At 44.1% G+C, this 22652-nt stretch overlaps 1 protein-coding gene across 1 annotated transcript in view; it reads right to left on the bottom strand.

Moving 5' to 3' along the window:
* The window catches only part of CD46 (CD46 molecule), a 104534-nt gene extending 92885 nt beyond the window's left edge, over positions 1 to 11649 (bottom strand). Inside the window, exons 1-3 of the mRNA XM_055124807.1 lie at positions 11514 to 11649; positions 10027 to 10212; positions 4260 to 4377 (exon numbers count right to left, since the gene is read on the bottom strand). Coding sequence (XP_054980782.1) covers positions 4260 to 4377; positions 10027 to 10212; positions 11514 to 11649 — 440 coding nt within the window. The remainder of the gene's footprint in view (positions 1 to 4259; positions 4378 to 10026; positions 10213 to 11513) is intronic.
* Between the last annotated feature and the right edge of the window lie 11003 nt (positions 11650 to 22652).

Here is a 22652-nt window from a genome sequence, read left to right as displayed (position 1 = left end):
TGTTTCCACTTGGTTGGCCAGTTGCATGTCATCTTTGAAGATACCTTTATCTTCAATATCGTGGAGGGTTTTGCCGACCTTGTCTTCAATGTACCTTATGGTTTGTGATCTGATGTTGAGGTATTTAATCCATTTTGATCTGACTTTTGTGCATGGTGTCAGGTCAAGGTCTAAGCCCATCCTTTTGCACGTGGTTGTCTAGTTGTGCCAGCACCATTTGTTAAAGAGGCTTTCCTTGCTCCACTTCACATCTCTTACTCCCTTATCAAAGATTAGATGATCATACATTTGGGGTTGTGTGTAGGGATATTCCACCCTTTTTCATTGGTCTGCGACTCTGCCTTTGCTCCAGTACCATGCTGTTTTAATTGTTACTGCTTTGTAGTAAACTTTTAGGTTGGGGAGGGTAATGCCTCCCATCGTCTTTTTCCCAAGAATTGTTTCAGCTATCCGTGGGCGTTTGTTGTTCCATATGAATTTTAGGATTGCTTGATCCGTTTCTTTGAAGAATGTCATGGGTATCCTTTTAGGGATCGCATTGAATCTGTATAATGCTTTGGGGAGTATTGCCATTTTGACAATATTGGTTCTCCCTATCCATGAGCAGGGTATATGTTTCCATTTACTCATGTCCTCTTTTATTTCATAGAGTAGTGTTTTATAGTTTTCTTTGTAGAGGTCTTTTACTTCCTTGGTTAAGCTGATTCCGAGGTACTTGATTTTCTGGAGCACGACTCTGAATGGCATTGCTTTTTTCATGTCCCTTTCCTCTTTCTCATTGTTTGTGTATAGGAAGGCTATGGTTTTTTTTGTATTGATTTTTTAGCCTGCAACTTTACTTTATAAGTCTATTGTTTCTAAGAGTTTCTTAGTAGCGGCTTTAGGCTTCTCTAGATATAGTATCATATCGTCTGCAAATAGTGAGAGTTTGGTTTCTTCCTTTCCTATCTGGATGCCCTTAATCTCTTTTTCTTGTCTTATAGCTATCGCAAGTACTTCCAGTACTATATTGAAGAGAAGTGGTGAGAGTGGGCATCCTTGTCTTGTGCCTGATCTTAGCAGGAAGGCCCTCAGTTTTTCCCCATTGAGGATAATGCTTGCCGTAGGCTTGTGGTAGATGGCTTCAACTAGTTTGAGGAAAGTTCCTCCAAACCCCATTTTGGTGAGGGTTTTCATCATGAACGGATGTTGGATCTTGTCAAATGCTTTCTCTGCCTCTATTGATATGATCATATGGTTTTTATCTTTACTTTTGTTGATATGGTGGATTATGTTGATTGATTTCCAAATGTTAAACCACCCTTGCATCCCCAGGATGAATCCCACTTGGTCATGATGTATGATCTTTTTGATGAGTTGTTGGATCCTATTTGCTAGTATTTTGTTGAGGATCTTTGCATCGGTGTTCATCAGGGATAGGGGTCTATAATTTTCTTTCTTAGTGGTGTCTTTGTTTGCTTTTGGTATTAGGGAGATGTATGCTTCATAGAAACTGGGAGAGTTCCTATTTTTTCAATTTCCTGGAAAAGCTTGAGGAGAACTGGCAACAGGTCTTCTTTATATGTTTGGAAGAATTCACCAGTGAAACCATCTGGGCCTGGGCTTTTGTTTTAGGGAGATTTTTTATTACAGTTTCTATTTCCTTAACATTAATTGGTCTATTCAGGTATTCCAAGTCTTCTTTGTTCAGTCTTGGGAGATTGTAGGAATCAAGGAATTCATCCATTTCTTTTAGGTTCTCTTGTTTTGTGGCGTATAGACCTTCAAATTAGTCTCTAATGATCTTTTGAATCTCACTGGTTTCTGTTATGATGTCCCCCTTTTCATTTCTGATTCGATTTATTAGGGTTCTCTTTCTTTCTTTGTGAGTCTTGCTAGCGGTTTATCAATCTTATTTATTTTGTCGAATAACCAGCTCTTTGTTTCATTGATCTTTCAGCTTGTTTTTTTAGTTTCCATGTTATTAATTTCTGCCCTTATTTTTATTATTTCTTTCCTTCGGTCTGGTTTGGGTTCCTTTTTCTGGTCCTTTTCTAACGTCAAGCTATCTATTTGGGCCCTTTATTCCTTCCTGAGGAATGCTTGGAGAGCTATAAATTTTCCCCTTAACATGGCTTTAGCTGCGTCCCATAGGTTTTGGTAGCTCGTGTCTTCATTCTCATTTGTTTCTAAGTATCTTTTGATTTCTTCCTTGATTTCCTCCTGACCCACTCATTGTTCAACATTGAGTTGTTTAATTTCCAGGTGTTTGATTTGGTTCTCCGTGTCAGTGAGTGGTTAGCTTCTATCTTCAGCACATCGTGGTCTGAAAAGATGGTTGATTCAATTTCTATTTTTCCGATTCTATTGAGGTATGTTCTGGGGCTCAGTACAGGGTCTATTTTAGAAAATGTTCCGTGTGCACTGGAAAAGAATGTGTATTCTTTCTTTTTGGGGCATAAAGCCCTGATAGGTCTATTAGGCCTCTCTCTTCAATTTCTTCTTTCAGAGTCAGTGTTTCCTTGCTGAGTTTTGTTGTTGTCGATCTATCCAGAGGTGATAAGGTGGTATTGAGGTCTCTGACTACTATTGTGCTGTTAGTGATGTCCTCTTTTAAGTCTGTTAGGAGTTTTTTAAAAAAATATTTAGCTGGTCGTTCATTAGGAACGTATATGTTTAAGAGTGTGACTTCTTCCTGTTGTACATATCCCTTGATAAATAGAAAATGACCTTCACTGTCCCTCTTAATCTTTTTCAACCTGAAATCTATGTTGTCGGATACTAGGATGGCCACTCCAGCTTTTTTAAGGGAGTTGTTTGCTTGCAGGATTGTTTTCCATCCTTTGACTTTGAGTCTATGTTTACTCTGTTTGTTCAGGTGTGTTTCTTGCAGGCAGCAGAATGTTGGGTTTAATTTCCGGATCCATTTTACCACTCAGTGTCTCTTGATAGGTGCATTTAGGCCGTTGACATTGAGAGTGATTATTGTGATGGGGTTTTGTGGCATCTTTATGTGGGGTTTGTTGTTCTTATTGGGCCCCTCCTTGACCCTTTAAACCTTCTTTTAAGTTTGGTTTTGAGTCTATAAAGTTCCTGAGCTGTTGTTTATCCGAGAAATATTGTATGGTTCCTTCGAGTTTGAGTGAGAGTTTAGCCGGGTAAAGTATTCTTGGTGAGGCATTCATTTCGTTGAGTTTTTTCACTATGTCCCACCATTGTCTTTGGGCTCGGAGGGTTTCCCCTGGCAGGTCTGCTGTAAATCTGAGGGGTGCTCCTTTGTATGTGATTTCTTTCTTCGACCTTGCTGCTTGCAGAATTGTGTCTCTATCCATAGCATCCATCATTCTGACTATGATATGTCTTGGAGTCTTTTTATTTGGGTCTCTTTTTGCTGGTACTCTTTGGACTCCTTGTATCTGGATGCCTGCCTTCTCCAGCTCTGGGAATTTCTTAGTAATGATGTCTTTGACTGTGGTTTTTCACTGGGGTTACTTCCCTGTGGTTCTGGTACTCCAATGATTCTTATGTTGTTCCTCTTGAAGTCATCCCCAAGGACTCTGATTTGCTCTATAGCCATTTTAAGTCTTTCGCCATTATTTGTTGTTGTCTATAAGCTTTCTGCAGCTCATCTTCAAGGTCGCTGATTCTGTCTTCAGCTGTAGTCATTCTACTGTTGAGGGCATCTACTGAGATTTTTAATTCATCTACCGATTCCTTTATTTGTGTGACTTCCGTTCGTAGCTTTGAAATTTCTGCTCTCATTTCTTCCTGCATTTTCTTGGTAGACCATTCCAGTGCTTCATTCATATCCTCCCCTAATTTACTGGATGTCTGTTCCATGGTTGCTTGGAGTACGTCGACTCTCCTCAAGATTTCCTCTCTGAATTGTGTATCTGAGAGTTCGTAGATGTGAGTAGCCCCTGTTGATGTTTCTGGAATCTTTTCTTCTCCCTCTCTTCATGGAGGGAATTTTCACTGCTTCTTCATATTGTTATGGAAGTGTAGGGTTGGAACTTTGTAGTTATTTATTCCTATTCCCTCTTGTGGGAAGGAGGGGCTCTGGTTGTGCTAAGCTTCCTTTATTCACTGATAGCTTTTATAAAGTTAAACTAAGCTAATGGGTATTTTGCATAAGTGATTGAGATGGCTAAAGTGATTTTCAAAGAAATAGACAATACCTATCGTGCTAAGGTAAAAAATGACAACTGCGGCCCATTAGCGGCCGCAGCTCCAACAGGAGGCCACGCCCACTTTGAGACCACGCCCACTAAGATACAGACCACGCCCCCAGTATCTTCATGGCGGGGTCTCGGGATGCGGGGCGGGGCGACTGCAGGACTTGGGGGAGCCCGGGCGGCGGCGTGAAGCGGGAGGCGTGGCCGGGGGTGGTCTCAGTACCTGGTGAGAGAGCCAGCATTAGGGAGCCAGGTGGGAAGACCAGGGGTCCGGGGACGTGGGGCGGGGCAGCTGCAGGACCAGCAAAGCTGCTGTAAAAGAGAAGGAGAAATTAACACACTCCTAACAACAGGAGCTGAGGGCAATGAGACATTAGGTTTGGCCTGCAGGAAATGCTCTAGGTGGCAGTGAGACAGTTCACAGGTCTGTACTATGATTCCTGTCTGCAGCATCTGCATAGCCCCTGAGGACCAAGTACTACGGGGTGGACACTTAGTGGCCCCAAGCACTACCATCCTGATCATCAGCACATCAGGCCCGCACTGCCAAGGCAAGCTCCCCAGGACAACAGCAACAGCACCAGTAAATGAAAGGGCATGACCCAGAAATGCCTACCAGCTGCAGAACAAAGGGTCTCTTGAAAGGGACACACCTGTGTTTTTAGAAATGGTTGCATTGGTTTGCAACTGCCACTTTTGCTTTCCCAGTGACGTAGGGGGAAGATATGAACAAAGCCAATCACTAGTGTTACAGTGATTAGTACAGGGGCTGGGACAACATCATGAACAAAAATCAATATGGCTGGAGCAGTTTTTGTAATTTTTTTAATTAAAAAAATTTTTTTGTAATGAATCACTGCGAGGTACATTTACAGTCTTAAAAACTTTCGTGGTCACATTTTAGTCATACAATGATTGAGCACTCATCACTCCATCAGTGCCCATTCTCCACCACCAATGATCCCAGTATTCCTTCCTTCATCCCCACACCCTCCCGTCTCTGTGGTAGGCACATTCTCTTTTACTCTCTCTCTCCTTTAGGGTGTTGTGGTTTGCAATGCAGGTATTTAGTGACCATCATGTTCGGTCTTTAGTCTACTTTCAGCATGCATCTCTTATCCTGAATGGGCCCTCCAAGCTTCCTTTACTTTCTGGTCCCTTCTCTATCTGAATTGCCTTTTCCCCCAGCATGTGAGGCCGACTTCCAAGTTGTGAAGCAATCCTCCTACCCTTGGGTGTTAGTTTTCCATTCTGTTACTTTATATTCCACAAATGAGTGCAGTCCTTCTATGTGTGTCCCTCTCTTTCTGACTCATTTCACTTAGCATGATACTCTCCAAGTTGATCCACTTAGATGCGGATTTCATGACTTCATCTTTTCTAACAGATACATAGTATTCCATTGTGTAGATGTACCAAAGTTTCTTTAACCAGTCATCTGTTCTTGGGCACAACGGTTTTTTTTTCCAGATTCTGGCTACTGTAAACAGTGCTGCAATGAACACACAATTGCAGATTTCATTTCTACTATACTCTTTTGCATGTCCAGGATATATTCCCAGAAGTGGTATTGCTGGGTCAAGTGGAAACTTAATTTCTAATTTTTTGAGAAACTTCCATACTGTTTTTCAAAAGGGCTGAAACAGTTGGTATTCCCACCAGCAGTGAAGAAGAGTCCCTTTCTCCCCACATCACGACAACACCAACTGCTTTTGTTTTTTTGGGTGCTGGCCAGTTACTGTGGTGTGAGATGATATCTCATTGTTTTGATTTGCATCTCCCTGATGATTACTGATGAAGAGCATTTTTTCACGTGCCTTTTTTGTTTTGTTTTGTTTTTTTGCTTTTTGGGTCACACCTGGCGATGCACAGGGGTCACTCCTGGCTCTGCACTCAGGAATTACTCCTAGCGGTGTTCAGGGGACCATATGAGATGCTGGGAATTGATTCCAGGTCAGCTACACTGCGTGCAAGGCAAACATCCTACCCACTGTGCTATGGCTCAAGCCTCTTTTCATGTGCCTTTTGGCCATTCAGATTTCTTCTCTGAGAAAGTTTCTGTTCATTCCATTGCCCCACTTTCTGATGAGTTTTTGTAATTTTCTGAAGGTCATCTTCAAGTTTGAGCACTCTGGGATGTTAGCATGTTAAATGTACTCCGCCCATGGTAACCCGCAGGAAGGTGCCACAAAATACACTAAAAAAGGGGCTGGAGAGACAGTGCAGGGAGTAATATGGCACTTGTGTTGCATGCGCCCTTCCATCCGCAGTTTGGTCCTCAGCACCTTACGTTTTGTGTTCTCTGGGCACTTCCAGGAGTAATTCCTGAGCACACATCCAGGAATAAGCCCCGAGCACTGCGGCTGTAGCCAAGAAATATAGAAGGAAATACACAAAGGAAAGATGGAAGGAATTTAAGATTTCACTGCAAAGCCCAACTAAACACAAATAAAAACAGCAGTGTAGAAACAGAGTGACAAGAACGAGGCATGTAGGAAACACTAGCAAAAGAGCAGAGAAAGGCCCTTGGCAGCAATGACTTCACTCTGAGAAGGGTGAACAAGGCAGAGTGCGGCGTCTGGGTCACAACACAGTCACCTGTCTTCATGAGTCTCTCCTGAGAACACAAAGTAGGGTGACAGTGCAAGGATGATTAAGAGAGTCCATGCAAGCAGTCGCCAGGATGGAGCAGTGTGGTTTTATTAACATTTACCATTTCCTAAAGTTTTGCTGGAATAAGTAAATATAAAGTAAATTTGTTACGTGCCTAAGGGGACAGGTTGGGACTGGGAGGGAAACTGGCTATTGGTGGAAGGAAGGTCCTACTGGTGGTGTCGCAACTCTAAATGCTTGAAACAACTGTATAATGAACAACTTTGTAAATCACGATGTTTTTATAAAAATTAATTAAAAAAAAGAAAAAGAGACAATGATCACTAATCTTCAAAATGAAACCTGAAACATTTCTACTGATTTGATAGAAATAAAGATTACAAGAGAGTACTATGAATCCTTTAATGTCAACAAACTAGAAAACTAAAATGAATCATTTCCTAGGAACTCTGTGGCCATATGAGTAAAATTATTTCAAATGAAATGCCTAGATTGAGGGTGGAAAAAAGCAGACTATCTAGAACTAGACCTGTAACTAGTAAAGTTGTTTCAGTGCACGAATCTCAAACTTACACAGAAAGTCTGAGACATGATGATCTCACTCAGGAGACACATAAAACAAAGAATACCAAAGCAGACCACACACTCGGGAGTACCTAGACAGGAGATTATCTCCCTGGTGAGACACATGAAACAAATAATATCAACCCAGGTCACACATTCATAAGTACAAAGACAGAAATGGGTTTGACAAATGAACCATTCTTTCTTTCCTCTAGATCATGTACAAGACAAGATTCTCAATGTATTATTTTTCTAAGTCTTGGGCCACCTCCAACTGTCCTCAGGAGCTATACCTGATTCAGGAATGGCCAATGGCAATGCCTGGGTAACCATATGTTGGAGTCAGACATTTGAACTGGAGCCAGTCACATGCAAGGCAAATGCTCTTTCTTCCTATACTGTCTCTCCAGTCCCAAGAGTTCCCACTCTTACCACTTCTATTCCACTTCATGTTGGAAGTAATTGAGAAATCAAGGAGACAGAAGATGAGACAATAAAGAAATTAAAGATATTCAAATTGAAGAGCAACAAGTAAAACTATCACTAGGCATATGTGATTTTTAGTGTGAGGATGATCTCACACACCTTTCGTACCCACCTGTTGGACTGAATTCAGCCAAGTGGCAGGATACAAAGTCAGTATTTTTTTAAAAGATGCCATTTCTGTAGTGTTTTTATATTTCCCCTCCAAAAACCACAATTTTTATAAGTAGCCAGTTAAAGCCAAGATATGCAAGCTGTACTGAAAACAAACGATTAAATACTCCTACATCTTTTTTTCTTCGAGAAGCTTACTCTCATCACTGTATCACTGTATCACTGTCATCCCATTGTTCATCATTAGCTCGAGAAGGTGTCAGTAATGTCTCCATTCGTCCTACCCCTGATATCTTAGCAGCCTCTCTTTACTCGTCCTTTCCAATGGTGCCATATTGGAGGTTCTTTCAAGGTCAGGGGAATGAGACCCATCATTGCTACTGTTTTTGGCATATTAAACATGCCACAGGGAGCTTGCCAGGCTCTGCCTTGCGGGTTGGATACTCTCGGTAGCTTGTCGGGTTCTCTGAGAGGGAGAACTAGATAAAAAGAGGTCGCACGCGGCTGTGAAGACAGCCAGGGGCAGGGGCAGGAGACGCGGTGTTGCTCTTTTCCCAGAACTTTGTTTTATAGTCTCTGGATGTTGGCCATTGATGGGATTACACAGCACAGGGGGCAGTTTATGGGTGTTACTGCCTAGCTACTGGAAAAAGGAGAATCTGGGTGGAAGAGGCCCAGTCCCAAGTGGGGAGGGAAACTCAACCCGCACTCTCTGAGGGGCCCTAGTTAAGACAGCCAGGTGAAGGAGCAGGAGACTCTGCCTTTACTCTCACAGCTGTCTCACTTAGATTTTGCAAGTAAGAGATGATGATCAACACAAAGACCAGAATAACTGGGTCAATGCTGGTCTGATAACACCCTTCGATTAAATAGCTTTGGTAGGCAATTCTATTTTCTGCTATCACAAGAGAGAAGTAGAAGTGGTAACTGATAGCTGACCAATATAGAATGAGAGTATTGATAGTCAAGGACAGTTACCATGATTACTATGATTTTAATGTTTGTAATAAGCTTATTGTTATATATAGCAACATACAACTTTGTTTACTTTCCTTTTAGACTGATCTGCATTAATTACTCATCTTTTCAGGCCCCCTAACATCCTGAATGTTGTTTGGCTACAAGTGCAACCTGCCACACACAAAGCAAAAGAAATCAACATCAACGGTGTGTTTAGAAGGAAAAAAAACCCAAAATGGAGTTTGTAACTTTTACATTATTCTCTTTGATGGAGTGACTTACCCGGCAAAGCATGCATAGTGAGCCTCTGAGCCAAACAGGAAAGCCCCGGTTATGTTGGTTATTTCTCCATTAGTGGGAACTTTTGGATGTGGACATGACTTTTCTAAGGGAAAATATAAAATTCACCATTTTAGACAAATTTCCAAACAGATTTGAATTTAAAACAAGACCCCACATGTGTGTTTTGACTTAAGGGGTTACTATTTTCCTTAACTATTGTAAGGGCAAAAGTGAGGTTCACATTCACCCAGGCATCTAAATGCCAAGAAAGACTCCATAGAGGTTTTTTCAAAACCTGAACAAATACACTACATAAAACCTATACTCTCACGATAAAAACAGTAAGTAGACAAGCACCAGCACCCTGTGAAACAGTCATAGGTCACAGATTGAAAAAGAAACCTGTCTATCCCTCTACCTACTCTCAGAACTCAGTTCTTTCCAGAGTGATCGTTTCTAAGCACCATGTCATAACCTTCGCTATTGTAACTGCCCTTCTCCCACCCTTCTACTTGTGGCAACTTCTCAGCACCCACTGCAAATTGTAATGATGCAAGAATGAAGCTGAGAGAGAGAGAGAGGGAGAGAGAGAGGGAAACAGAGAGAAGAAAAGTGTGCCTGAAATAGAGGAAGGATGAGGTGTGAGATACTGGAGGACATGTGTGAGGGTAGCAAGGAAGGAAATTGGGACATTGATGGTGGCATATGTACACTGATGAAGAGACAGGAACTTTGTATGACTGAAACTCAGTCATAACAACTTTGTAATTTGTGTACCTCATTGTGATTGAATAAAATATCAAATGAATCCAAACCAAAGGGAAAAAAAAGAAAAAAAGAAGCCTGGTTTACTTACTGGTACAAGCCTCCTGGAGTGCTGTCCATGTGCCATCATCATTGCAAACAGTATGGACGGGAAGAGTAGAGACTTGCTTGTATCCAGGGCGGCACTCATATTCTACTCTCTCCCCAGGATTATACGAAGATTTACTGTTACCCTTGATCTTCATAGATTCATATCTTGGTGGGTCATCACAGGCACCTAGAGATGAGAGCGAGGCCAGTGAATACCAACAGTTCCTCTCCACCACTCACAGGAGCTGGGAGCAATGAGAATCAATGAAAAGGTACAGTAGGATCTTCCTGAATGTTCCATGTATATGCCCAGTTGTGGGAGAGAGAGATAACACCCTATTTGCCAGCTTTGGTTTCTGGGAAACAAGCTGCATTTTCATTCCCCAGGAACTTGAGAACCGGCATGGACAAGCCTAGGCTAACATTTACTTAGCATATGTGGGCGAGGGCCACCTCACAACTGTCATGCTACTAAGGATTTCAGAGGTAGCAAACATCAAGTGCCATCCATGCCAACTATTCCACTCCTGTCCCAGACTTGTTAGATCACTCAGGGTTGGCAATGAGAGTCCCGCTGGCGATTCTGAATTAACCAGGGGTGAGTGAGTGCAGTGCACAATCAGCAAGACTGTACCAAGAAGCAGTTGGGCAAACGTAGCTGGGCACCTTGGCTCCACTAAGCTACTCTGTAGTCCCTGCTGGGTTCCTCCTCTCCCCTGCACTCACTGCTCACACCACACTCTCCCCTGCACAATCACTGCTCACACCACTCTCCCCTATCCGCTGACTGCTCACTCCACACTCTGCCCTGCAAATTCACTGCTCACTCCACACTCTCCCCTGCACACTCACTGCTCACACCACTCTCCCCTATCCACTGACTGCTCACTCCACACTCTGCCCTGCACACTCACTGCTCACACCACTCTCCCCTATCCGCTGACTGCTCACGTTCACTGTGCACTCACTGCACACACCACACCTTCCCCTGCACGGAGTAGACAAACCTGGGTGTCATCAAATCTACCACCTGGCAAGGGCGATTCTAGCCTCACTTCTGCTGTCCTTCGACACTGGTATCACGTGCCCAGCCTGGGGACCCACACTCTGTGTGGAGCTCAGGGATCATGACCATATTCGGGGTCTTCTGGGGACCACCAAGCCTGTCCCTCTGCAGTGGCTGCGACACCTGCCAGAACAGGTGTCCTTTGGCCCGCGGAACTGGCTGGTCCCGGGCAGGCGAGGCCCAGGGTGGGTGCGGTGGTGCTGGGGTGGTCGGAGCGGCCACCCGCTGGGCAAGCCCGCAGGGCACTGGGGACGTGTCCCCCGAGGTGCGGCAGCAGCCATGGCCCCGTGCCTCTGTCCATCTCCAACACGTCCTCTGTCCCCGGGGACCCCAGCACAAGAGCCCAGAGAGCAGCCCTGGCGCTCCCCCCGGCCCCGAGCCCCGCCTGACGGGAGCTTCGCCGTGACTCTGAGGTCACTCGCGTCCGGCGGACTCGCCCTCGGCCACACCCTCTCTACCATAGGGCCTGGGCAGCATGAGCAGCAGTGCCGCGGAGAGGGTCCTGGCCCAGCAGCGGAGGGCAGCGTGGCTCCTGGTGCGGCTGGGGAGCTCCGGCATTTCGAGGACCTGGGGAGTCCGCGCCCAGAACCGCCCCTCAGAACCGGGTTGGGTGCCTGAGGGGAAGAGCCTCAGAGCCCTGCGGTCAATCCAGAGGGTCTGAGGCCGTCCTAGGCGGTGGGGCGGGGCCTCTGTGACGGAGGGGTGTGGCCCGTTTCCCTCCGCCCAATGGGCTCGCTTGGCCCCGCCCACACTCGGTGGCACTTCCTGCCGCAAGGCCGGCCCCGCCCCGGAAGTCTGCTGGTCAGGAATGGCGGTCGGGGCTGAGGGCTGAGTCGGGGCTGGGAGAACCCACGGCCTGGGCACGGGTAGTCCTTTCTCTGGGCTGCGAGAGAGGTGAGCCCACACGAAAGCAGCTCTGGTAAGGCGGGCACGGCAGTGCCCGTAGCCCCGTCTCTCCTCGGGGACCCTGTGGGCCGCCACTGCCGGGACACAGGTCGGGGCCGGGAGCCGAGCCGGGCACGAAGTCCCGAGGAGGCCGCGTGGACAGGGCGTCCTAGGCCCGGGCCCTACAGAGCGCAGCAGGCGGCCTGTGTGGTCCAGAGACTGTAGGCCTGGAACCCACCGAGCACGACCTTCGGCCTGTGTGGTTCAGAGACTGCACAGACTGTGGGTCTGGGGCCCCACAGAGCACGGCGGCGGCCTGTGTGCACCAGAGATCAGAGATGGGGGCGGGGGAAGGCGGGGCCTGAGCAGGTGTCTAGGAGCTGGGCCCCTCCCGGGAGAGCAGCGGTTGGCCGTGTGCTTGGGAGCAGTCAGGGAGTGGGGGATATGCTAAAGCTCCAAGCAGTTTGACACCTGTGTTCTGGATTGTTGGTGAAACTGGTGCCTGATGCTGCTCCCATTCTTTGCCCTAAGGAACAATGTTGGTAGCCCCCGCTCCAGAACGCTTATTTCTGCAGTCAGAGATAGAGTGAACAGCTTAGGAACACACACCCCAAGGAAGTCTTCATTCTGTGTTTCTAGCGCTCATGGTTTTCTTGCCAAATCTCAAAAAATGTGCTCTCGACTTTGGTATATCTCCTTATTGGGGAGAGTGAGGGGCAGTGACAAGGGGCAGTCTAGCCTCTGCCTGGCAATATCAGCACTCCTGTTTTCTGCTGGACCAGGGGTTACATGTCTGGTATCGTTCAGGCAGGGCAGAGATGGGGACAGGAGGGCAGGAAAGCCACTTTGGTTTGTTGAGAAGGACAGATAAGTTTTGTAGTGGGTACATGAGCAGAGGGAGAAGGCAGATGGAATAGAGAGGGGATCACTAAGAAAATGATGACTGGAGACATCAGTTGGGATGGGAGATGTATCCCGAAAGTAGATAATGGACCAAAAATGATGACTTCTCAGTGTCTGCATTGCAAGCCATAATGCCCAACAATAGAAAGTATGGGGAATATTGTCTGCCATGGAGGCAGGGGGAGGGCGGGAATGGGGGGGCGGTATACTGGGGATAGTGGTTGTGGAGAATGTGCACTGGTGGAGGAATGGGTGTTTGATCATTGTGTGATTGTAACCCAAACATGAAAGCTTGTAACTATCTCACAGTGCTTCAATTTAAGAAAGAAAAAAAAGCTGTGCAATGGGGATGACTAAGGCTTGACTAGAACAATTACTCATTGCCTGGTGCTTGAGATCTTTGTTAAGAAGCACCCCTTTTATTTATTTATTTTTAATTTTAATTGAATCAACATAGGGCATTACAAAATTGTTCATGATCATGTTTCAGTCATACAATGTTTCAACACCCATACCTCCACCAGTGTAATTTCCCATCCCCAATGTCTCCAGTTTCCCTCCCACCCCTTCAAGCCACCCTCCACCCTAGCCTGCTTCTATCGCAGGCACATCTCTTCTCATTTTAGACATTATGGTTTGTGATACAGATGCTGAAAGGTTATCAAGTATATCCTTTTACCTGCTTTCAAGTCTTAGTTTTTGTTCTGAGTGATCATTTTCAACTAGTATTGTCATAATGAATTCTTCTCTATCTTAACTACCATCTATCTCTCACACCATTGACCAGTCCTCCTGGCCCATTTTCCCTGGCATTGGGTATTAGTGTCATACTTTTTTTTTTAATATCCCACAAATAAGTGCAGTCACTCTTTTTTTTTAATTTTTTTTTTTTTTAGTGAGTCACAGTGAGGGTATAGCTACAAATTCACACCTTTTCGTGCTTGTTTTTCCCTCAGGCAATGTTCGAGAGCCCATCCCTCCACCAGTGTCTATTCTCCACCACCAATGAACCCAGTATCCCTCCCACCCCCCGAGTCCATCCCCCCGCCCCACCCCACCTCTGTGGTGGGGCATTCCAATTTATTCTCTCTCTCTCCTTTTGGGTGTTGTGGTTTGAAGTGCGGTCACTATATCTGTCCCTCTCTTTCTGACTCCTTTCACTCAGCATACTCTCCAAGTCTATCCACTTATAGGCAAATTTCATAACCTCATTTTTCCTAACAGCTGTGTAGTATTCCATAGGGTAGATGTATTTCTTTAATCATACATCTGTTTCTGGGCATTTGGGTTGTTTCCAGCTTCATATTATTATTTTTTTAATTAATTAATTTTTTAATAAGTGAATCATCGTGAGGGTACGGTTACAGATTTATACATTTTTGTGCTCATGTTTCCCTCATACAAAGTTCGAGAACCCATCCCCATTCTCCACCACAAATAAACCCAGCATCCCTCCCACCCTCCCCAATCCCATCTCCCCCCCACCCCACCCTGCCGCTGTGGCAGGGTATTCCCTTTTGTTCTAATTAGGTGTTGTGGTTTGCAATAAAAATGTTGAGTGGCCATTGTGTTCAGTCTCTAGTCTACATTAGGCACGCATCACCCTTCCCCTGCATGGCTTCCAACCACATTTTACTTGGTGTTCCCTTCTCTGAGTTGCCCTCTCCCCAGAATGTGAGGCCAGCTTCCAAGCCATGGAGTCCACCTCCTGGTACTTATTTCTACTATTCTTGGGTGTTAGTCTCCTACTCTGTTATTCTATATTCCACAGATGAATATAGCAATCTTTCTATGTCTGTCTCTCTGACTCATTTCACTTAGCATGATACTTCCCATGCTGATCCACTTATACGCAAAATTCATGACTTCAGTTTTTCTAACAGCTGCATAGTATTCCAGGGTATAGATGTACCAAAGTTTCTTCAACCAGTCATCTGTTCTAGGGCACTCAGGTTTTTTCCAGATTCTGGCTATTGTAAACAGTGCTGCAATGAACATGTAAGTGCAGATGTCATTTTGACTATACTTTTTTGCTTCTCTGGGATATATTCCCAGCAGTGGTATTGCTGGGTCAAATGGGAGCTCAATTTCTAATTTTTTTAGAATCGTTCATATTGTTTTCCAAAAGGGCTGAATCAGTCGGCATTCCCACCAGCAGTGTATAAGGGTCCCTTTCTCCCCACATCCTCTCGAACAGTGGTTGTTTTTGTTCTTTTGGATGTGTGCTAGTCTTTGTGGTGTGAGGTGGTATCTCATGGTTGTTTTGATCAGCATCTCCCTGATGATTAGTGATGTAGAGCACTTTTTCATGTGCCTTTTGGCCATTCATATCTCTTCCTTGGGAAAGTTTCTGTTCAATTCTTCGGCCCATTTTCTGATGGGGTTGGATGTTTTCTTCTTGTAGAGTTCAACCAGTGCTTTGTATACCCTTGATATCAACCCCTTATCTGATAGGTATTGTGTAAATATCCTTTCCCATTCTGTAGATTATCTTTGTATTCTGGTCACTGTCTCTTTTGTGGTGCAGAAGCTTTTTAGTTTAATGTAGTCCCATTTGTTGATCTGTTTCTACTAGATTGCTTAGTTCCGTGTCATCTTTGAAGATACCTTTATCTTCAATATCATGGAGGGTTTTGCCGACCTTGTCTTCAATGTACCTTTATGGTTTGTGGTCTGATATTGAGGTCTTTAATCCATTTTGATCTGTTTGTCCATATTATTTTCCAAAAATGTTGGACCAGTTGGCATTCCCACCAGCAGTGAATGAGGGTCTCTTTCTCCTCGCATCCGCTCCAGCACTGGTTGTTCTTGTTCATTTGTATGTGTGTCAGTCTCTGTGGTGTGATATCTCACTGTAATTTTGATTTGCATCTCTCTGATGATTAGGGATGAAGAGCATTTTTTATCATGTGCCTTTTGGTCCTTCATATTTCTTCTTTGAGGAAATTTTGGTTCATTTCTTCTCCCCATTTTTTTGATAGGGTTGGGTGTTTTATTCTTGTAAAGTTCTACCAGTGCCTTGTATATCTTTGATATTAACCCCTTATCAGACGAGTATTTGGTAAGTAGTTTTTCCAAGTCCAGGTGCTGTTTTTGTATCTTGGTCACTGTTTCTTTTGAGGTGCAGAAGCTTAGTGTATGTAGTCCCATTTGTTAATCTTTGAAGAAATACCCCTTTTTTGTTGTGACAAAGCCTGAATTTTTCTGTTTTGTTGAATTGTAAACATGGTCCTTATTCTAGCCCAGCTGTAATATGCATAAGCTACCTCATTTCAGGTCCTGGGCAGATGACTCCCAAGCCTCTGCTTCTGATGGTACTGTGTTACTTGCTAAGCAGGAGGCTGGCACAGAACTCCTATGTGCCCATCCTCACCACCAGCTGCAGCCACCAGCAGCTCAGCCTGCCTAAGAGAACATGTCCACCCTCCACTCTTGCCATGGTTTCCACCAGACTGCTGTTTCTGCTGTTTGAAAGTACAGATGTTTGAAGTCAAATCTGGGAGGCCTGGTGATAATTTTCTGTTTTGTCAACAAATTCAAAAAGGTGTTGTTTGCTCAGCATCATCTTTCTAGATTTGTTTTTTTTTTAAATCTTAATTTTTTCTTAATTCTTGACTTTGAAAGCAGTGTCCAGGGAAGGGAATATATTTTCAGTTTCAGGAAAACCTTCCCAGCTGTCAGTGTAATTAGTCTTTGAGTTCCACATCCTCAGGCTTCTCTCTAGAACCATCCAGAAGGGCCAGATTGGGCTTCCAGGGCTGGAGCTTCTGAGGATGATGCCACATTCCCAAAAGCCACAGCAGGAGAGCTGACACTATGGACAGTGGGCCTCCCCTTGGCTGTATGAGACCCAAGGCTGTGTGAAATGGGTGTGTGTGGGGGGTGGTTGGTGGTGGTGATGGTGGTGGGTGGGCAGTGCTCAGATCTGTGGTGAGGACAGGGCAAGTGATTGGGCCTCTTTGGACCCCGTGTGAGCAGACAGATGGCAGCCCTACTGCTGACCCTGCTGCCCATCCCCTTTCAGAGACAAGCTCATATGAACTGAAGGGCCTAATGCATGTGCAGGCAGGAGTGCTGACCCAGCCACGTGGTGCAACTTGCAGGGTCTTGTGCCATGTGGACTTTGAGGATAGGAATGAAGAGTGACCCTGGGACTTGTTACAGGAGGAGAGGACATAATAGGCACTTTTCTCACACAGCCCAAACAATTCCTGGTGGTGCCAATGGTAGCCCCTAGCATGTTGCCTTTAGCATCCAGAGCCTCTTCGCCTCACATCCCAGAGCATGGGGAGGTTCTTGTCACTCACCTGAAATGCTCTCCCTACTTCTTTCATGCTGTTCTAAAAATGAATCATCTCAATTTAAAGCCAAATAAAATCTCATTTTCATCCTGCGCTAAGACTAGAGAAATGGCTTGTGTTTCTAAACCCTGAAAAGCTTCATACAGTAAGACAAGAAAATCCTAATTCCAGTCCTACACAGCACTGTCAGGTATTGCCCTGTGGTCCTCCCTTCAAGTGACCCTGGTATTGGCTCCAGGCTCCTGAGCACCCCTGGGAAGGCCCTCACAATAGTGACAAAAATAAAAACTAGAAAATCAGAACAGTTACTAATCAGGGGATGGATGTCTCCTACTAAAAGTTCAGGCCCACCCCGGAAGTCATGCCCTCAACCTGCCCCCAGCGCCATCTTGCCACAGCCAACAGTGAAGAATCCAGGCCGGCGGGCACCACAAGCCGGAGAATGCTCTGGACCCCAGACTGGGCCAACAACACTGGGGTGCCAGACGGAGAAGGTGCAGCCACCCCACCTTCTCCAGATGGAGTCCTGGCGACACTGAGCTTCTACTAACATGGCTCCAGTATGTGGGACTGGCTTTTTCTCCAAACCTTTCCTGATATACAAAAAGCCGCTCAGGAACGGCTCCCCCACCCCTTGAGTGGCCATTATCCCAGAGGTGCAGAAAACAATCTCTGAACGCAGTGGCTGCTGGCAGATATACTCCTCGACTATGAACTAAGCTACAGCCCGGTGCCGCCCTGGGAGGGGAAGGGTGTTTGTCCTCGGCTTTTCCCCCTTTGCGGCAGCATGGCGACCGCCACCTTTCAGAGCCAATTGGGCAGAGACGTAGGAGCTTGCAGTGATGGGATGCACGGGGAATCTCGCGATTAGGGGGGCAGAACCGGCCTTGCTCCCCGCCCAAATGAGACCCCGAGCAGCCACCCACGAACAGTTCCTCTGCTCCTGAATAGCCACGATCCCAGAGGCACACAAACCAATTTCGGAATGCAGTGGCTGCTGGCAGAAATACCTCTGGACTTAATTACTAAAATACCAGAATCCCCAAACTGGGTGGCCGCTTTCGAGACCATGGAACATCATATGCTCTTTGTTATCAGCAATAGAAAACATATAATCTAATGATGCCAATTTTGACAGGTCTGATTGTCGGGGGAAAACTCCAAATAATAATAGTGGGTTTTCTGTCGAAAATTGAATGTAATCAAAGAGAGAGTAAAGTGAAAATCATCTGCCACTCAGGCAGGGGGCTAGTGTGAAGGATGGTATGCTGGGGTTCTTGGTGTTTGCTCAGAACATGTGCACTGGTGAAGGGGTGGGTGTTTGATCATTGTATGACAGACTTGATCCTGAAAGTCCTGTAACTGTTCTCATGGTGATTCAATTTAAAAAAAAAGTTCAGGCCCACATGGCTTTCCTACTCCTGAGCTCTGTATTGTCTGAAAAATATTCCAGCTTTCTTCTGATGCTGTGCATGTCTCTTTCTAGCCCTTTTTCTCTGTTATAGTATGTACTTATATCTGAGGTGAATGTTTGTCTGCAGCATCTAGGAAGGTCTTCGTTTTTGTTTGTTTAAATCTATTCAGTCACTCTGTTTTTCTTTGTTTCTGGGCCACAACTGGCAATGCCCAGGGGTTACTTCAGGTTCTGCACTCAGGAATCACTCCTGGTGAGCTTGGCAGACCATATGGGATGCTGGGAATCCAAATGGGTTAGTTTCATGCAAGGAGAACGCCATAACTACTCTACTATCACTCCAGCCCCCCCTCTGTTTTCACCAGAGAATTTAGCCTATTATATCTAAAGGAGTTGTTGAAAGATACAGACTTATTATTTTGTTCATTGCTTTCTAGGTACTTTGTAGTTCATTTGTTTCTCTTTGCATTCTTAAGAACTTATTTCTATGGAAATGTTCTTCATGATACTTTCTGCTCACATTGTTGTATACATGATTTTAAAGTATACCTCTGGGAGTGACTAAAAGATGCATATCATGTATTAAATGTCAAATTTTATATTTAAATGAAAGTGCTGTGGATACTTAAGGACATTAAAACAATAAATATGGTCAAGTGATATAAAAGGAGGAAGAGAATGTTATGAGAAAAAAATGTACTTACATTAGAAAGTACAACCCAGTTGGTTAATATAAAAGAAAAGTATATTGTAAGATCATCAATTTCCAAGGTTGTTTTTTCTTTTTTGGGTCACACCCAGCAATGCACAGGGGTTACTCCTGGCTCTGCACTCAGGAATTACTCCTGGCGGTGCTCAGGGGAGCATATGAGATGCTGGGAATCGAACCCAGGTTGGCTTCGAATGCCCTACCTGCTGTGCTATTGCTCCAGCCGCATATTCAAGAGTTTAAAAATGGACTACTTTGATTTTCAAAGCTATTGTCAAAGCTACAGGGGTGAAAAATCACCAAAAGTGAGAAATTCCTAAGGTATCCAATCTCAGCCTAGGCTTCTGGACTGATTCTGAGTCTGATTCTAAAGTGTTCTTTAATTATGAAGTATTTAACTGAAACTTAATCTTGAATATAAGAACACCATGCTCCTTAGAAGACATGCCATTTGTGATGCCCCCCTTTCAAAGTACCTCTCTTGTTCTTCTAGAACACAGAATGACTTAAGTTGCAGGCAGTTATTTTTTCCCTTTTGCACGTAGCCATTCCCAGTGGTGCTTAGGGCTTGCTCCTAGTTCTGTGCTCAGGGATTACTCCTGGCTGAGCTTGGGGGTCATATGTGGTACCAGGGATCAAACCAGATTGCCTGGTGTAAGGCAAGTGCATTATCCACTTTATTATCTCTCCAAACCAACAGGCAGTAATTTGAAACGGATAGGACACATAACAGTGAACAGGCTACAGCTTTACAGTAGTAAGTGAGAAGGAACAGAAAGTTCTAATAGACATGATTTAATAATTTACCTTTTCTTCCTTTTCTGAACACACTTGTACACACAGGTACCCACCAGTGTAAGGCCAACAACTACAAGAAACCGTAAACAGTGACTTGATTGAACTCATATCTCACCCAAGCTAGGGGTGGCTCTCTACTGGAGTCATGCAGTATCCTGACTCCCACAGTGATTTTTGATTTGAATACCATCAAAGTTTGGGTACTTACGTATAATAAGAATGATAACTGCAACCAGCCCTGCATCTGTGAAAATAAAAATAGTTTGAGATATTGAGCACCATATAAAATGCACCCACGTGCATTTTAATTGTGATCCTATCATCTAAAACATTTAGCAAAATACACAGGTGACCTCGACACCTGTAGAATGTGATCCAGGCCACCTATAGTCAGAATCTTCTAAACAGCTCCAGGTGCAGGCCCTCCTGTGGACTACACTTCACTGGACTACACTTGGTTCCAGGATGAAATTACATCATCAATCAGAATCCACTATCTTAGGGACAAATATCTAAATGTGTTTTCATAGACCTTCTTATGTATTTGTCATGGGTGGTGCATTCTTAAAATAATTATAAGTACCAAATATCGCTAATAATTTATGGTGCCTGGTCTGTTTCTTAACTATAAATAGAACATGACTTTTATGTAGAAGTCCTTATACATAACCAAAATATACCCAATTCCTCAATGACTTCAGCTATCGCATTTCCATGGCTTCCAGGATGTCCTAGAAGAAAAGAAATGGAAATAAAACATGAAAAAAGACTAAAGTTGTAGATTGTAAATGGTTTTTGATTATTTGTATTTTTGGAGGAGCACCAGAAATGGAAGTTACTGATTGATGAGTGTACATGCCCAACTTGGAAGATGAAAGATGAGCAGTATTGATGAGTGTCTAACAATAGGAATGTTATATTTAATGCCTCTAAATTCTATGCTTCTAGATGAACTATACAATAACGATTCATAACAGAAATGACTTGTGCAAAATTTAATGGTAAAGGAATTAAAGTTGTTTCAGAAATTTTAACATGAATATAGATCGTGCACTTTTATTTATTTATTTATTTATTTTTTGCTTTTTGGGTCACACCTGGCAATGCACAGGGGTTACTCCTGGCTCTGCACTCAGGAATTACTCCTGGCGGTGCTCAGGGGACCATATGGGATGCTGGGAACCGAACCCAGGTCTGCCGCATGCAAGGCAAATGCCCTATCCACTGTGCTATCACTCCAGCTCCAGACTGTGCACTTTTAAACAGGAGGTATTCAGTCAGAATTAGATTGCATATTTAGAAACAATGAAACACTCAAATTTACCAAAGCATTATTGAGAAACAAAGCTGGAGCACCATGTTTCCTGATTTCAAACAAAACTATAAGCTTCTTGTCACCAGAATGATATGGTGCTAACATAAAAACAGACACCCAGGCTGGAGGTATGGCTTGGGTGGAGATTACTGCCAAACTGGAGAAAGTACTTGCAAATCAGGTATCTGATAAGGACTTAAAACTCCAAATATGTAAAGAATCCATACAACTCAAGAGCAAAACAAAACAATTCATCTAGGAAAGGACAAAAGCTCTGACATGAGGTTTTTCAAAGAAGTCATACCGAATATAATTTAAAAATTAGCAAAAGATACTAAAAAAGTAAACCAAGAAATGTTTTGTTTCATTGTTAATGAAAAGAAAACAAATAAGATAATGAACTACTGAACCTTTATATGGAACTGGAGACTTGTCTGAAGGTTTAGACTTGGAACCTGCAAAAATAAATTTCATTCCATTTATCAAGTTAATAAATACAAAATAATTCACTTTTTTTGGCCTTTTTATTACTATTTGTGGGGGAGGGTCGTATTGGAACATCAGTGCTCAGGTGATACTCCTGGCTGGTTCTATGTACAGGGGCTATTCCAGGTAGTACTCTGGGAATCATATGTAATATTGGGGATTGAAACAAGGCAAGTACCTTAACCCTGTACTGTCTTTTATTTTAAAAAACAGTAATTAAGTCATTACATTCCTGTACTCCTGGGTTTTATGAAAGATTTACATACAAAGTACAAAACTCAGATCCTTGAGAAGTTAAAGTTCAAGCAGATGAGTCAGGACTGTACCCCAGCTTATGTCTGTTATCCCAGCTTTCCTTAATCTCCAGCCATGGTATCATGCATGTGGGTGAGATCCCTATGCTTTGTACCTTGTCACAGTCCATGTGTAAGACCCCTGCCTGGCTCTGTCTGTCATCTGTTCAATAGTAGAAGCACTGTCTGGTTTTGCCTTCTGTCTGGGCATAGTTGCAGGAGGAGCAAGGTATGGAGGGAGGGATGGAAGGGAGAAGGGAGGAAGAGAGAGAGAGAGGGAGAGAGAGAGAACAGTTCCTTTACTTCCTCTGCTTCTCTGTTGTTCTTCCTGGAACTTCCTTTTATCTGCTGTTATTTCCCACTCCTATTTATTCCATCATTAATTTTTGTTTGTTTTTGGGCCACATCTGGTAATGCTCAGGGGTTACTCCTGGCTTTGCACTCAGGAATCACTCCT

The sequence above is a fragment of the Sorex araneus genome, chromosome 2 (assembly GCF_027595985.1).
Source record: "Sorex araneus isolate mSorAra2 chromosome 2, mSorAra2.pri, whole genome shotgun sequence".
NCBI lineage: Eukaryota > Metazoa > Chordata > Mammalia > Eulipotyphla > Soricidae > Sorex > Sorex araneus.
Note: the sequence above shows the minus strand (reverse complement) of the source record. Positions and strands in the feature narration are given on the sequence as shown.